We start from the raw sequence: 14,062 nt of genomic DNA, 5'->3' as shown, positions 1-14,062 counted from the left end.
GAATCTAAGCAACCCCCCAAAATGGGCAAAGACATATCCTCTGCCCATGGTTGAAGGAAGAGGGAATGGGTATTTGCTGAATCCATTCAAACTGTTCCCCAGTGTGAAGCAGTTGGTGGCGTACCCTCTCTGCCCACCTTTCCTTCCTTCTAACAGTCTTCCTTGTTTTGCTCCCTGTCATATTCGCTCTCTGAAACTGAATGGCATCCTTCAGTTCTTCAGTGACTTTGATGGTTGCTCTCTAGGCCAATTTATGACCTAAGGAAGTTGATGAACTGAGATTGGGGAGTGGTCAGTTCAAATGTTACTTACCATACCATGACTGCTTCCCTGAGACTGAAATAAACTCATCATTCCTAATATTTTGAACCTAATTTTATTTTTCAAAATAAAAGTGAGGGTCAAGGAAACTTCTTGCTCTTATGGTGTATTCTGTGTAGCCCAAATGTGAAAGATGCTTAAGACCTAGAACAGTGATAGGAGATAAAATCTGAGAAATAGTTAGTGCATCTTATGTGTGGTTCTGAAGGTCATAGTAAAGCATCTAGATCTTATTCTAAATGCAATGGGAAGTCACTGGGATGCTATAAACAGGAGAGTAATATCTGCTTTGTAAAAAAAAAAAAAACCGTCTACTGTGTGGAGCATGAATGCAGGGACAAACTGGGGACAGGGAGGTAAGTCAGGAGGCTGTCACAGTAGCAGCCCAGGTGAGTGATGGTGGTCTGGACTAGGGTGGAATCAGTAAATATGATCTGTGGCCAAAGTTGGGGTGTATTCTGAAGGTAGAATGGATAACATTTGCTGATGGATTTGATATGGGAGGCTATAGGAAAAAAGAACAGAGTTGACTCAGTGTTGATTTAATAGTGGATGGGAAATATTGCTCTGCTTTAGATGTGGTATATTTGAGATATCTGTTAGTCATCTAGATAGAGATAATGAGTGAGCAGTTGAATAAACTTTTGTTGGGTACCAGGTACAGAGTTGAGAAAATCATATTCTCTAGCACTCAGTATCATGGTGTAACAGTTATAGGCCCAGACTATGGAGTTACCTGCCTGCATTCATATTTCACCTTTGCTTCTTACTGGCACACTGTAGCTTTAGATAAATTACTTTATCTTTTTTGTGTCTCAATTTTTTGTTTCTATAAAATGAGAGTAATAGTACCTACTTCATAGGCTCCAGTGGGTTAATATTAATACATAAAGCACTAAGAATGATGTCTAGTGTAAAACCTACACAGACATTAGCCGTGTTCAGCACAGTCATCTTCAGTCCACGCCAGGCATTCTCATTTTTTCTTCTTTTCTGACCTTCACTCCTATTCTCCTCCCTCTAAACACTTTTCTGATTCTCTGGATACTAATTGGGAGTCCAATAATTCACTTTGATGAAGACACTATCTACTTGGAGTTAAAGGCTTCCCTGGTGGCTCAATGGTAAAGAATGTGCCTGCAATACAGGAGATGTGGGTTCAATCCCTGGGTCAGGAAGATGCCCTGGAGGAGGGCATGGCAACCCACTCCAGTATTCTTGCCTGGAGAATCCCATGGACAGAGGAGCCTGGTGGGCTACAGTCCACGGGGTTGCGAAGAGTTGGACACGACTGAAGTGACTGAGCACACACCTGGAATTAAAGGGTGTCGGTCTGGGCTTCCCTGATAGTCCAGTGCTTAAGAACTGGCCTTGCAATACAAGGGACACTGGTTTAATCCATGGTCCTGAAACATCCTACTTTCCGCAGAGCAGCTGAGCTGGTGCACCCACAGCTACTGAGCCAGCACTCTAGCCCCACAAGCTGCAACTAGAGAAAGCCTGCGTGCAGCAACAAAGAACAACACACCACAGTCAATACATACATACATCTTGTCTAAAAAGGAGGGGGGATCAGTCCCACAAGACTGCCCCCACTTGAGATGCCAGTTCCAAGCCCTCAGCCACCCTTATTTCTGACCAACTGACTGTAAACCAGGAGTTTCCATGACCTCAAGTTCAGACATTCACTGGAGTGGCTCACACAATTCAGGAAACTCTACCTATGATTGCTGGCTTATTATAAAGGACATTACTAAGGAACAGCCAAACGTAAGAGATGAATAAGGACTGGTGTGCGGGAGAGGAATTTCTGGAATCTTCATGCCCCCTCTTTTTTTTTTTTTAAGTGTCTTTATCTGAAACTTTACTTATTTTTAGCTTTCCAAACTTTAAACGTTTTATTTTGTATTGGGGTATAGCCAGGTAACAATGTTGTGGTAGTTTCAGATGAACAGTGAAGGGACTCAGCCGTACATACACAGGTAGCCATTCTCTCCCAAACCCTGCTCTCATCCAGGTTGGAACATAACATCGAGCAGAGTTCCACGTGCTATACAATAGGTCCTTGTTGTCTATCCACTTTAAATATAGCAGTGTGTACATTACCTAACTATCCCTTCCCCCTGGCAACTATGTTAGTTTTCTAAGTCTGTGAGTCTCTTTCTGTTTTGTAAGTTCATTTGTATCATTTCTTTTTGGATTCCACATGTAAGGGATGTCATACGATACTTCTTCTGTCTGCCTTACTCCACTCAGCATGACGCTAAGCCCATCTATGTTGCTGCATATGTCCATTGCCCTCTCTGGCCTCTGTTACCCTCCCAGCACCTTGATGTGGTCACCACTAGCCTTGAAGCTTTCCAAACCCTCTTGTATAGGGGTTTTTCATAGAGATTTCACTTTATAGGCATGATTGATTAAAATATTGGCCACTGATGATTAAACTCAACCTCTATGCCTTCTCTCCTCCCTGGAGGGTGGTGGGTGAGGGATGGGCCTGAAAGTTATAACCCTCAATCCCCCAGTCCTGCTTTCATCTTATGTGGCAACCTGACCCAACCGGAAGCTATGCAAGGGCTCCAACACGCTTATCATCTTGTTAGTATACGAAAGACACTCTTACCACTCCAAGGGTGTTAGGAGCTGTGGCCCAGAAACCTGGGACAAAGTCCAAATATATATTTCTGTTTATACCACACCATTCTAACATTGAAATATGACCTTAAATATGCACATAACTTGGTATTTTATATATATTGCTTTTCATCCTTTTAAAAAACTTTTATGGTTAAGTATAGCAAATACAGAAAATTGCATACCACTAACAGGTCAATGGAGAAGGCAGTGGCACCCCACTCCAGCACTCTTGCCTAGAAAATCCCATGGATGAAGGAGCCTGGTGGGCTGCAGTCCATGGGGTCGCTAAGAGTTGGACACGACTGAGCGACTTCACTTTCACTTTTCACTTTCATGCATTGGAGAAGGAAATGGCAACCCACTCCAGTGTTCTTGCCTGGAGAATCCCAGGGACGGGGGAGCCTGGTGGGCTGCCGTCCATGGGGTCGCACAGAGTCAGACACGACTAAAGCGACTTAGCAGCAGCAGCAACAGGTCAATAGAGAGACACTTGCTCACCACCCTAGCAACCTTCCACATTGTCTCCTTCCAATTACAACCCTTCTTCTTCAAGAATAGCTACTATCCTAATGTTTCTGACCATCTTTTTTTCATTTTTATCATGCATCCCTAAACACTCTAGCTTTGCCTGGACTTTCTTTTCTTTTTTATGGGGGGTGGGGAGAAGATATTTCTCTTAGGTTTCTTTTTAGCTAAGGAACCCCCTCTATCCTCCTTTTCCCGCTTTTTTACTTTAAATTTTATTTGTTGAAATAACCAGATTAACTGTCCTGTGATTTCCTGGAACCTGAATTTTGTTGACTGCCTTCTGTGGAATTCATTTTTTTCTGTTGCTCATATATTCTGTAAATTGATGCATCACCTTGAGGTTAAAAAGTAATGATTTTGTTCAACAAGGGTACTACAAATGTAACAGACCACGAGAAGATATTTGCAATATCTAAAAAAAAAAAAAAAAAAGACTATTTTATGCCTGGGAATCCAGCTAACAAAGACTGAATAAGATCTTCAAAAAGTTATGTCTATTGAAGTGCATAAAATATTTGAAAAACAGATGCATTATGGTGGTTGTGAATGTGAAGAATCAGCATTCAAAGTTCTTTCAAGCTTCCTTTCTTGTCCTATAAATCTTGAAATTTTAAACACTACAATTCTGCAGGCAGTTAGAGTTCTAGAGGTAAGTGATTTCTGTCAACTGGATACATTTAAGTAAAATTTGGGAAGTAGCAAAAAATTTTTTGCTACTTTGTGTTTTGGCTGGTGAGCATGGTTAAGATCCTGGTATTTTCTGCAGCAGCTTTCCAAAGCCTAGTCATTTGCTTTGAGTACTTACTGTTACAATATCTTCTAAATTTTTGAATTGTAGCTACAGCAGTGTATTCTTAACATCAAAAAGTTCAGTTGTGGAGTCCTGGTTCTCCATCATCCAGGGGACAGCGTAGTAGTTTCCTTGACAGCCCAGTTTGGCAGTATTATCCTGGGACTCATTTCAGAAAGCCTGCTCCTCCAACCCTTTAAACAATATTCTAAACACCAATTCCCCATGTTAAATCGGTATACATTTAAAACAGTCAGATATATTTCCTGCAATTGAATGCAGACTCATACACTAATGAATAAAGATTTAAAACGCTTCCCAAATCTACACAATCAATCCCCAGGGGAAAAAAATTCAAATAATTGAACAAAACCTAAAATATATATGGAACAGAGGTCTGCAAATATGTCAACTTCAAAAATGAAAAATAAGTAATCACCCTACCATATTAAGAATAATGAGTTTCCTGGTGGCCTTGTGGCTAGGATTCAGTGCTTTCACTACAGAGGTCGGGGTTTGATCCCTGGTTGGGGAAACATCCTGCCTGCTGCTAAAATACTAATGTGAGTGTGTGTGAGTGAAAAAAATCAGTTAAAAAAAGAACAATGAGTCTATGTGTTAGTTTAATAATGGTTGATGATTGGGTGATGAACTTATGGAGGTTCATTATATTATTTTTAATTTCATGTGCCTGAAGTTTTCCATAATAATGCAAAAAGAATGTTCAGTCTGATAGTCAAAAAATTGGAATTATAATTTTAGGACTTACCAAAATGAAGATATTTATAACCATGGGATGAAACCATTTAGGGAGAATATAGACAGAAAAGAACATAGGACTAAGATGTGAGCATCTCTAATATTTAGAAGTCAGAGGAAGAAAATAAAGCAGACTGAAGAGATGCCAATAAAGTAAAAGGAAACCAGGTGAGATGTTCTGGAAGCTTAGAGAAGAAAATGTTTGAAAATGTAGAAGGGCGAAGTGAGTCAAATACTGCCTAAAATGAGAACTGAGAATTTGCCTCTGCATTTTTCAAGACGGAGGTTTAGACAATTTGGGGAGAAATTTTGCTATAAAAAGGAACACAAAAATTAAGCAGTGACTGGAGGGGAAGTGAAAGTCACTCAGTCGTGTCCGACTCTTTGCGACCCCGTGGTCTATACAATCCATGGAATTCTCCAGGCCAGAATGCTGGAGTGGGTAGCCTTTCCCATCTTCAGGAAATCGCCCCAGCCCAGGGATCAAATCCCAGTCTCCTGCATTGCAGACGGATTCTTTACCAGCTGAGCCACCAGCGAAGCTCGATTGGAGGTGAAGAGAAGTCAAAATTTTGTTTTGTTTTCTGTTAAGATACCTGATTCTAAGGCATATTCAGTGTACTGGCAGAATGATCTAGTTGAAAGGGAGAAAACAGATATAAGAGGGAAGCAGTAACAGAAGAATCAAGGACCTGAGTGAAACAAGCAGAGGGACTATTTCTTTCATGTGTAACAGGAGGGAAGACAACAAACACGTTCAGATACATATAGATGGATAGACTTGGTGGAGGTAAGATGGGGCTGTGTATGTCTATTTTCACACCTTTAATTCTCTAAGCCTCAGTTCCCACGCCATGAATATGTAGAGTACCTATCTCATAAGCTTTCTGTGAGGATTCAACAAAGAGCCAACACAGCATTAACCCAGTGGAAAATTGTTATTAAGACCCTAGTTCATTAATTCTCAACTGTGAATCGCTAATAGTCAAATCCATGTCAACTGGTATCAAGTAGTCAACTTTTTATCTAAGACTCATAAGAAGTAAGGTAAGTAAGTTCACGGATCTAAAGTGGTTAGCCACCTGCTGAATTGCAGATTACTTCCTCCTATCCTCAGTCGGAATGAATCGCTGAGAGATAGGACTCAGGTCTGCTTTCTGAACACGCTTCCCAGAAATTCTGAACCATGGTCCAGCAACCAACCTAACTTTGGAAAGCTAAATTAGCCTTTTTTTTTTTTAAACAAAAGCTCTTAGTAAAGATTAAATCGGGCGGAAGGGGAAATTCTAAAGCATTCCGATGATTGCTCCAATCTACACCTCCCAGCGAGTGGCGAGTTGGCTAAATAGGTGAGCACACTCTAGTTGCCCCACTTATTTCCGCAAACGTTAACAGGCGCTGTCTTCTGAGCCTTTAGAACTTGGGGATGGGGCCCTGAGACAGTGCGACTTACTCAACCCTAACTATGCAAAGAACCGTGTTCTCTGGCCCCTCCACAGCCTTCCCAGGGCCACTCGCGGTGCTGCCAGCCTAGTCTCTCCTGCGGTCTCAACCCTGCCATTGCTGGACGAGGGAAGGAGGGCACACGGAACCGTCACAAACGCGGCCCCGTGAGGCCGCGCGTGCGCAGCCAGGCACTGAGCGCTCGCAGAAGTCCGTTTCCTGACTTTTGGAGGAAGTGGCGTTGCGTCACTTCCGGCCTCCCTCTAGCTGCCATCTTGCGTCCCCGCGTGTGTGCGCCTAACCTCAGCTGGTCTGCCCGAGACCACCTGAGCGCCAACCCTAGTCCCCCGCGCGGCCCCATTTCCGCTCCAACAAGGTACAAAAAGGCTCTGGACGCCGGCGTGGGAGGCGGACGGGAACGGGGGCGGGAAGTTCCCGGAAGGAGCGAGACAGGGAGGGACAGGGCTGAGGAGAGGAAGGCGATGCGACGGACAGGCGCACCCACTCAGGCTGACTCTCGGGGTCGAGGTCGGGCCAGGGGCGGCTGCCCTGGGGGCGAGGCGGCGGCATCTCTTCCTCCACCTCCCGGCGGAACCCGAGGACAGGAGCCTCAGGTACCGCGAGGCTTGCGGAGAGTGGCTGGGCAGGGCAGGCCCTGGCTAGGCCGAGGCCAGGCCGGGGCCGGGGGGTGGGGGTGGGGGTTGGTGGGGGTGGGGGCGATCCGGCGTGGATTAGAGCCCTTTCTCTGGGCTTGTAAAGAGCTGGGGAGTTGTGGGAGTGGGATGGGAAAGCGGGTGCTCTTTGGGCTCCCTCGAAAATTGAAATTCGGGAGCTTGGCGGGGTGGGTTTGGGATCCAGGCCTTCGCCTGTATAGGACATGTATTCTGCTGGTGTCTTGGGAAATAACGAGCGTGGAATGCTGGAGTGAACTAGAGCTTTCCTCGCTGAGGGTTTCCTGTTTTTTTAGATGAAAGAAACTATCATGAACCAGGAGAAACTCGCCAAACTGCAGGCACAAGTGCGCATTGGTGGGAAAGTAAGTTTAAATAGTTGGGGGTTTTTGTTTTGAAGCTTTGTGGTTTAGGTTTTTTCTCCTTTGATTTCTAATATAACTGACTTGTCACTTTGTTTCGAGAGGGCATTTCACCGAACTAGCAAATCGTGTGAAGGGAATGGCAGGAATTAAATTAGATATACAATGTAGTCTGTGTATCATTTCAGTTAGGTCATCACGTGGCCCTTAAAACCCTTGGCTTGTTTTGTCATTGACTTTATAACCTAAGTTGTGTAAAGTCGGTGCTTGATTTTTTTTTTTTTAATAAACAACTAAAACTGAATTTAAGTTTCACCTATCTTTTCAAATGGCTGTGGGTAATTGTACTTAATAGTTGGAAGTTCAGGTCACTTGTAAATTAAGACGTTTCTGTAATCTTTTCTTAGCTAAATGCAGTCTAGAGTAGTTGTATATTTTCCGGGGTATTTGAAGATGTCATTCTTATAGGTACTTTGCATAGGGATGCAAGAGCAATGACTGGATTTGGAAATACTACCTGTGTAGGTATCTTTCCATTTTTACTTTTAATTACACTAAAACTGAGAAAATGAGAGTGATGAGTGGCAGGTTTTTAAATGATCAGGTTTTGGTTAATTGATTTTTTCTGGTGGCTGCTGGTCCCCTTCAAGGGGATTCTTTTTTGAACTTGATAAGATTTAGATTCTCTAATTTGCTTAAATAAAAAAATCCACTCTACCAGAGGTCTACCGAATGTTATTTTGCATTGTGTTAGTACGTTCCTAGTGCTTAACAAGGTGTGGTAGCCTGTTGAAACAGAACATGTCTTTACTTGGTAAAACTTGTATAAAGCTTCCATGCTACAAGTTTATTGTCTATTAGTTTTTCCCACTTTAAGCATTTGACTTCAAGTTGAGTCTGTTAAGTACTGATTTTGCCAGTAGTGAAAGGATCCAATCCTCCCCTCCCGTCGTCTCCCAAAGCTGGTTTTCAGATCAGCACCTACCCATTAACAGTAGTAGGTGTTTCTTCTTTTTTAGCAATTGTTACAAGCTAGATGTGACCTTCAGGTGCCAAGAAGACTCATTCCTTGTGGGTCGATGTTTGGGTGCTCCTGTAGGTTGTTAATCATCATTCCTTTCAGTGCAGGTTTCAGAGGAGTCAGGTGAATAATGTGCTTGTGTGCCTGTTGTTGTTGTTAATCTGATCATTAGCCTTTAACTTGTAAAAGAGATTCTAGAGTACAGGGAAGTTGAAGATTCTTAAGGCCCATGTAGGGTTAAATTTTAATTGTTAATGTAGGTAGTCTTTCTGTCATCATTGTAATGTGGGAACATTTTCTTCACCTTTTAAGAAACCTACTTACTGTGGTATATGAAATTAGATGAGTTAGTGTTGCTTTAGAGGTATCTACAAGCATTAGGTATTTTTAGGTAAATGCTGTGAAGGCCCTTTTTTTCAATATCTGGTCAGAGCATTGATAATAAATTATTTCAGTAAAAATTGAATGTCAAGAGTGTGAAACATAAAGAATGCAGACTGGTTTTGTTTTTAGAATCTTATGTAATTCTTTGGGATGTATTTTAGAGAGAATTCTTTGGAAACCAGGGTATCTGCATGACCACTTCAAGATAATGTTTATTCTTAAAGGTTTTTGAGGGGTTTCATAACCCATATTTTTTGTAGCTATTGATATTTTCTTCAGGTACACTATGATTTGTTTAAGGCTTTACTATTGCTCAATCCTGAGAGTATAAAATTTAAGAAGTTGAAAGTCGTTAGAGGGGGACTTTAGTCCTAGTAGGAGGGATAGGCATCTTTAAAAAAGTAGGAAACTTTTCATAGTGTAGTATACATAGTGAAATGGAAGCATTTTCAACACGCAGAGGTCGTGGTGATTGGGTGTTAACTGCAGTTTGGGGGAGGCACAAACAGATGGTGGCTTGAGCTTTGGGAAGATGGGTATGTGGAGATTGGGTGTAAGTGCACAGGAGGCAAGTCTTCCTGAAGACTGTATTTTATTCATTCATCAAGTTGTATGCCTTCAGTGAGTATAGATACTGTACTCTACTAGATGGAAGAAAAACCTGGATAGATAGAGTGGGAATTTCTGTTTTTCACTGGTTGGTTGGGAAAGGCCACTCAGGTTTGGTGACATAAGAGCAGAAATCTGAAGTGAGGTAGGGAGTCGTGCAAATGTTACAAGAGGGAGCAGTACATGCAGAGACTCCTGTTTGCATATTTGGCCTATTTAAGGAAGAGCAAGAAGGTTTACTTGGCTGAAGGTAAATGTGTGTGTAGCAGTGTCAAGAGTGGCATAGTAGGGGCAGGGCAGATTGTGTAGGGGCCTGGTAAGGTAAGAAATTCGGGTTTTACTCTTAGGTGCTGTAGAAGTCTGTGTATAGACTTGTGTCTTTAGGATCTTGCCTGTGAATATTAATGAAGGTTGGTTTTTCTTTAATATAAAAACAGAAGGTTAAATAATGGTTATTGACATGGAGTTTCTAAATGAGGCTTAACTAAGGTTGGCACATGCTACCTCAGATAATTTCTAGAGCAGATAATGTTAAAAAGTAAAAGTTGGGAAAGATCACTCCTTTATATCTGACAAAACTAGAAGTGTAGAAGTTATGAAGGATTTGTATGCAATTTTCTTCATTCCCCTCTTTTGGCTTTCATCAGTGCCTTAATATGCCTACTCACTGCATAAAAGGTTGTGGTTATTGTAATTTTCTTAACACAGATTGAGAAGCCAGAAAGGAATTAGAAACTGTCCATTTGAAAATGCCTCTTGTGGCATAAACATGTGCTGTATTCTTTCTTTTTCTCCCTCCAATAGGGAACTGCTCGCAGAAAGAAGAAGGTGGTTCATAGAACAGCAACAGCAGATGACAAAAAACTTCAGTTCTCTTTAAAGAAGTTAGGGGTAAACAATATCTCTGGTATTGAAGAGGTAAGTGTCAAATTTTATTTCTTCACAAAATTAAGATTTGGCTAAAAACTATTGTTCATGCATTTATGATTTTTGACTCTACTTCCAGCAGAGAATTTCATCTCTAAAATATTTGTTTGTACTCAATTAATATCAGGGAAATTACTAAGGGTACAGCGATTAGGTCGTAATTTCCATTTCAGGCAGAATTTTGCTTCTGCAGTACAGTGAAATACAGGTTGCTTAGACTTCTGCTTCTGCTTAATAAAAATGTTCAGTTTTAAAGAGATTTTGATGGGTGTTGCTAGTTTAACTTTTTCTTTTCTTTTTAGGTGAATATGTTCACAAATCAAGGAACAGTGATCCACTTTAACAACCCTAAAGTTCAGGCATCTCTGGCAGCAAACACTTTCACCATTACGGGCCACGCTGAGACAAAGCAACTGACAGAAATGCTCCCCAGCATCTTAAACCAGCTTGGTGCCGACAGTCTGACCAGTTTAAGGAGACTGGCTGAAGCTCTGCCCAAACAATGTGAGTTTGCTAGTAGCGGTTTTGCTCAGGGTGACTGACTTACCAGTAGAGTTCTGAAATGTATGATGCAAATAGATACGAGTATCTTTAAATTTGGAAATGTAAACTTTCCTCTAAAGAATATAAATTTTTATATTGATTTTAAGCCGGTGTTCTTAGTGTGTTCAGTAGTTTATCTGGTATGCTATGATCATTATACTTGATTAAATGAAATGTTTTTCTACTAGCTTTCTCTTTTAGATCAGAGACTAAAAATTTTACCTTTTTTAGTTAGAAATGAGGACTTTTTAAAAATGAATGGCAGTTTAGATTAAAATATATTAAAATATATTCTTTAGTTTTACAAATTCAACTGGTATTGCCAATAGTCTTCAAGAATTGGCTTGCCACTACTCTGGATTATGGTGTAATGAGGATTCTGTTTAGAGCAGAAGGTTGGTTGTGTGGTTGAATAGGTTGTACATAAGGGGGATAGCTACTTTATGCTGAAGGCCTCTGATTAAAATTTTGAGCAGTGGAAATAATGAATCAAGATTTATTATATGACCTGCTATTTAGTCATCCATGTTTTTCTTGACATTTGCTCACTCTGCTTTAATCAATTTGTATGTCTGTGTGTGTGTTTGCTTGTTTTTTCTTGCTGAAAAGCCTGCTTTCATAGCTGAGGTAGGCTTTTGAAGGATGCCACGGAAAATTATATACGGCTAGTACTGTGAGGTCTCACCTTTCAAGTGTAGTTCGCTCTCGCTTGTGTAGTAAAAGGAAAGTGCAGGCTTATCAGTCAAAGGCACCTTTAGTTTTTTGGTTTTTTATTTTCACTTCAGTAAAGGTTTTTTGGTATGTGAATTTACCTTTACCCTGTTGTAGGTCAGTGGGATTGAAAGGATGGGTTTGGAATTTGGCGTGTTGGCTGGTACTAGTATTCTTGCTTATTTGTGGACATGAGATTATCATGTTACTGCTAGTATTATAAATGAAATCCCACATGTCACCATAAACCTGAGTTGTAACAGCATTTGGCTTTTGATCTGTTGTTCTCTTGGTTAATGTTTGTTGAACACTCACGTTTTCTTTCACAGCTGTGGATGGAAAAGCACCACTTGCCACTGGAGAGGAGGATGATGATGAAGTTCCAGGTAGGAACCTTCACTTGTGGTTAAACTAGAGAATCTTAGCAAGGGAGAATGAAGAATCTTTGCACCATAGGAAAGATTACCTGGGGAGGCGGGTCATAGGGTAAAGTGGAGCAGAGGGAGAAGGGGAAAAATCACAGTGTTATTCAGTTGGAAGTTAGGTTTCTAGGCTTGGTTTTTCTGTTTGGAATCCTAGGAAGGTATCTAACCTTAAATATTGAGTTAATAGGTATGTATGTTGTAACCTCAGTATAATAGCTACTTGTAGATCACAAATCACCTGTTTCCCACTGATGTATGAGATCTATAGATGTATGAGACGGCATGAAGAAGTTGTAGAAATATCTTGGTATATAATCACTCTAAAATCAGCAGAAAAACCTGTTTGGCAATAGTGAGGCATTTTTCTATCCTGGCTGTCACTGGATAATTTATTTTGTTGTGAAACAAATATTGGACAGTAGACTGCCTAGACTCAGAAATACTGCTTTGCATAGACAGGTGTCCTGAGGTGTCAAGGAAAACTTCAAATTGTGTCGTGGTATTCTTTGTTTCTGCCCTAACATGACTAATATATTACATTGCTAAACTGTAATTCTTAGAATGGAGTGGGAAGGGAGGGGGCATATATATTCTTTAAGCATAGTAGTTGTGTCATTGAAAATTAATATCTCCCTCTTTTCCTTGTGTTATTTATATGTCAAATTATACACTTCAAAATATATCGAATGGTTAGTGGCCTCATTGGAAATAAAAAATGTCTTAATATATATCCTAATTTTAACTGTAGGATATATTTTGAGAGCATTTTCCTATCTCCTTTTTAACAACTGATGATTATTTTTGTAAACTTGGTTTTTTTCCTGAGTTTCTCTTTTTTCTTTTCCTAGATCTTGTGGAGAATTTTGATGAGGCTTCCAAGAATGAAGCAAACTGAATTGAGTTAACTTCTGAAGAAGATAAATCTTGAAGAAGTTACTGGGAGCTGCTATTTTATATTATGACTGCTTTTTAAAATTTTGTTTATGGATCTGATAAAATCTAGATCTCTAATATTTTTAAGCCTAAGCCCCTGGACACTGCAGCTCTTTTCAGTTTTTGCTTATATACAATTCATTCTTTGCAGCTAATGAAGCTGAAGAAGCCTAAGAATAAAGTTTGAGACAAAGATAAATAAAATTCTTTGCCTAGTATATGGTTTTATTTTTTATTTCATTGATACCAATTTGTACACAGAAGGCAAAATTGTTTATAGACAGCTAATCATGGCATGTAATATGACTGCTAATCATGGATGGAATCTGATTAAAGATTTAAATGACCATATAAGTAACAGTGGTGGTATAAAATTCTTATGTTGGAAAACGTTTTCTCCAGTGGGTCTTGGGCTTCCGTGGTTTGTGATGGGTGTAATTATAAGAAAATATTCTCTGGTGGGTGAGTGGAGTGTTTCCTCTTAATATTGTCTGTATTGTAAAGATACTAAGTGTCTTATATATAATAGTTTTCTTTCATTTAATCCTCAATCTATGAAGTAGGGACTATTAGCTCCATTTTGTAGATATAACTGCTGCTGCTGCTGCTGCTAAGTCGCTTCAGTCGTGTCTGACTCTGTGCAACCCCATAGAAAGCAGCTCACCAGGCTCCCCATCCCTGGGATTCTCCAGGCAAGAACACTGGAGTGGGTTGCCATTTCCTTCTCCAATGCATGAAAGTGAAAAGTGAAAGTGAAGTTGCTCAGTTGTGTCCGACACTTAGCAACCCCATGGACTGCAGCCCACCAGGCTCCTCTGTCCATGGGATTTTCCAGGCAAGAGTACTGGAGTGGGGTGCGATTGCCTGCTCCGAGATAACAACTGCTGCTGCTGCTAAGTCACTTCAGTCGTGTCCGACTCTGTGCAACCCCGTAGACGGCCTCCTACCAGGTTCCTCTGTCCCTGGGATTGGGTTTACTTAAAAAAAACAGTTAATTT

General features: G+C 40.8%; 1 protein-coding gene across 3 annotated transcripts; it reads left to right on the top strand.

Annotated features, from left to right (window-relative positions):
• The first annotated feature begins 6,700 nt into the window (after positions 1 to 6,700).
• BTF3 (basic transcription factor 3) lies at positions 6,701 to 13,422 on the top strand. 3 transcript variants are annotated; one of them, XM_019983023.2, is made up of 6 exons: positions 6,701 to 6,854; positions 7,446 to 7,514; positions 10,330 to 10,443; positions 10,755 to 10,956; positions 12,036 to 12,092; positions 12,980 to 13,422. In XM_019983023.2, exons 2-6 carry the CDS (start codon positions 7,446 to 7,448, stop codon positions 13,024 to 13,026), a joined length of 489 nt encoding a protein of 162 aa, XP_019838582.1. In that variant the 5' UTR covers positions 6,701 to 6,854; the 3' UTR covers positions 13,027 to 13,422. The 3 variants fall into 3 exon arrangements, with proteins under 3 accessions (XP_019838582.1, XP_070630652.1, XP_019838581.1); XM_019983022.2 differs by lacking the exon at positions 6,701 to 6,854 and adding an exon at positions 6,861 to 7,092; XM_070774551.1 differs by lacking the exon at positions 7,446 to 7,514 and having other exon boundaries at positions 6,725 to 6,854.
• Positions 13,423 to 14,062: the final 640 nt, after the last annotated feature.

This window comes from Bos indicus, chromosome 20, assembly GCF_029378745.1.
Source record: "Bos indicus isolate NIAB-ARS_2022 breed Sahiwal x Tharparkar chromosome 20, NIAB-ARS_B.indTharparkar_mat_pri_1.0, whole genome shotgun sequence".
Lineage (NCBI taxonomy): Eukaryota > Metazoa > Chordata > Mammalia > Artiodactyla > Bovidae > Bos > Bos indicus.
Note: the sequence above shows the minus strand (reverse complement) of the source record. Positions and strands in the feature narration are given on the sequence as shown.

Excerpts from the sequence above, each read along its gene's own strand:
- BTF3 (XM_019983022.2), top strand. The coding sequence starts at position 6,961 with ATGCGACGGACAGGCGCACCCACTCAGGCTGACTCTCGGGGTCGAGGT. Across the intron at positions 7,093-7,445 it reads CCCGAGGACAGGAGCCTCAG|ATGAAAGAAACTATCATGAA; the intron begins GTACCGCGAGGC and ends CTGTTTTTTTAG. Across the intron at positions 10,444-10,754 it reads ATATCTCTGGTATTGAAGAG|GTGAATATGTTCACAAATCA; the intron begins GTAAGTGTCAAA and ends TTTTCTTTTTAG.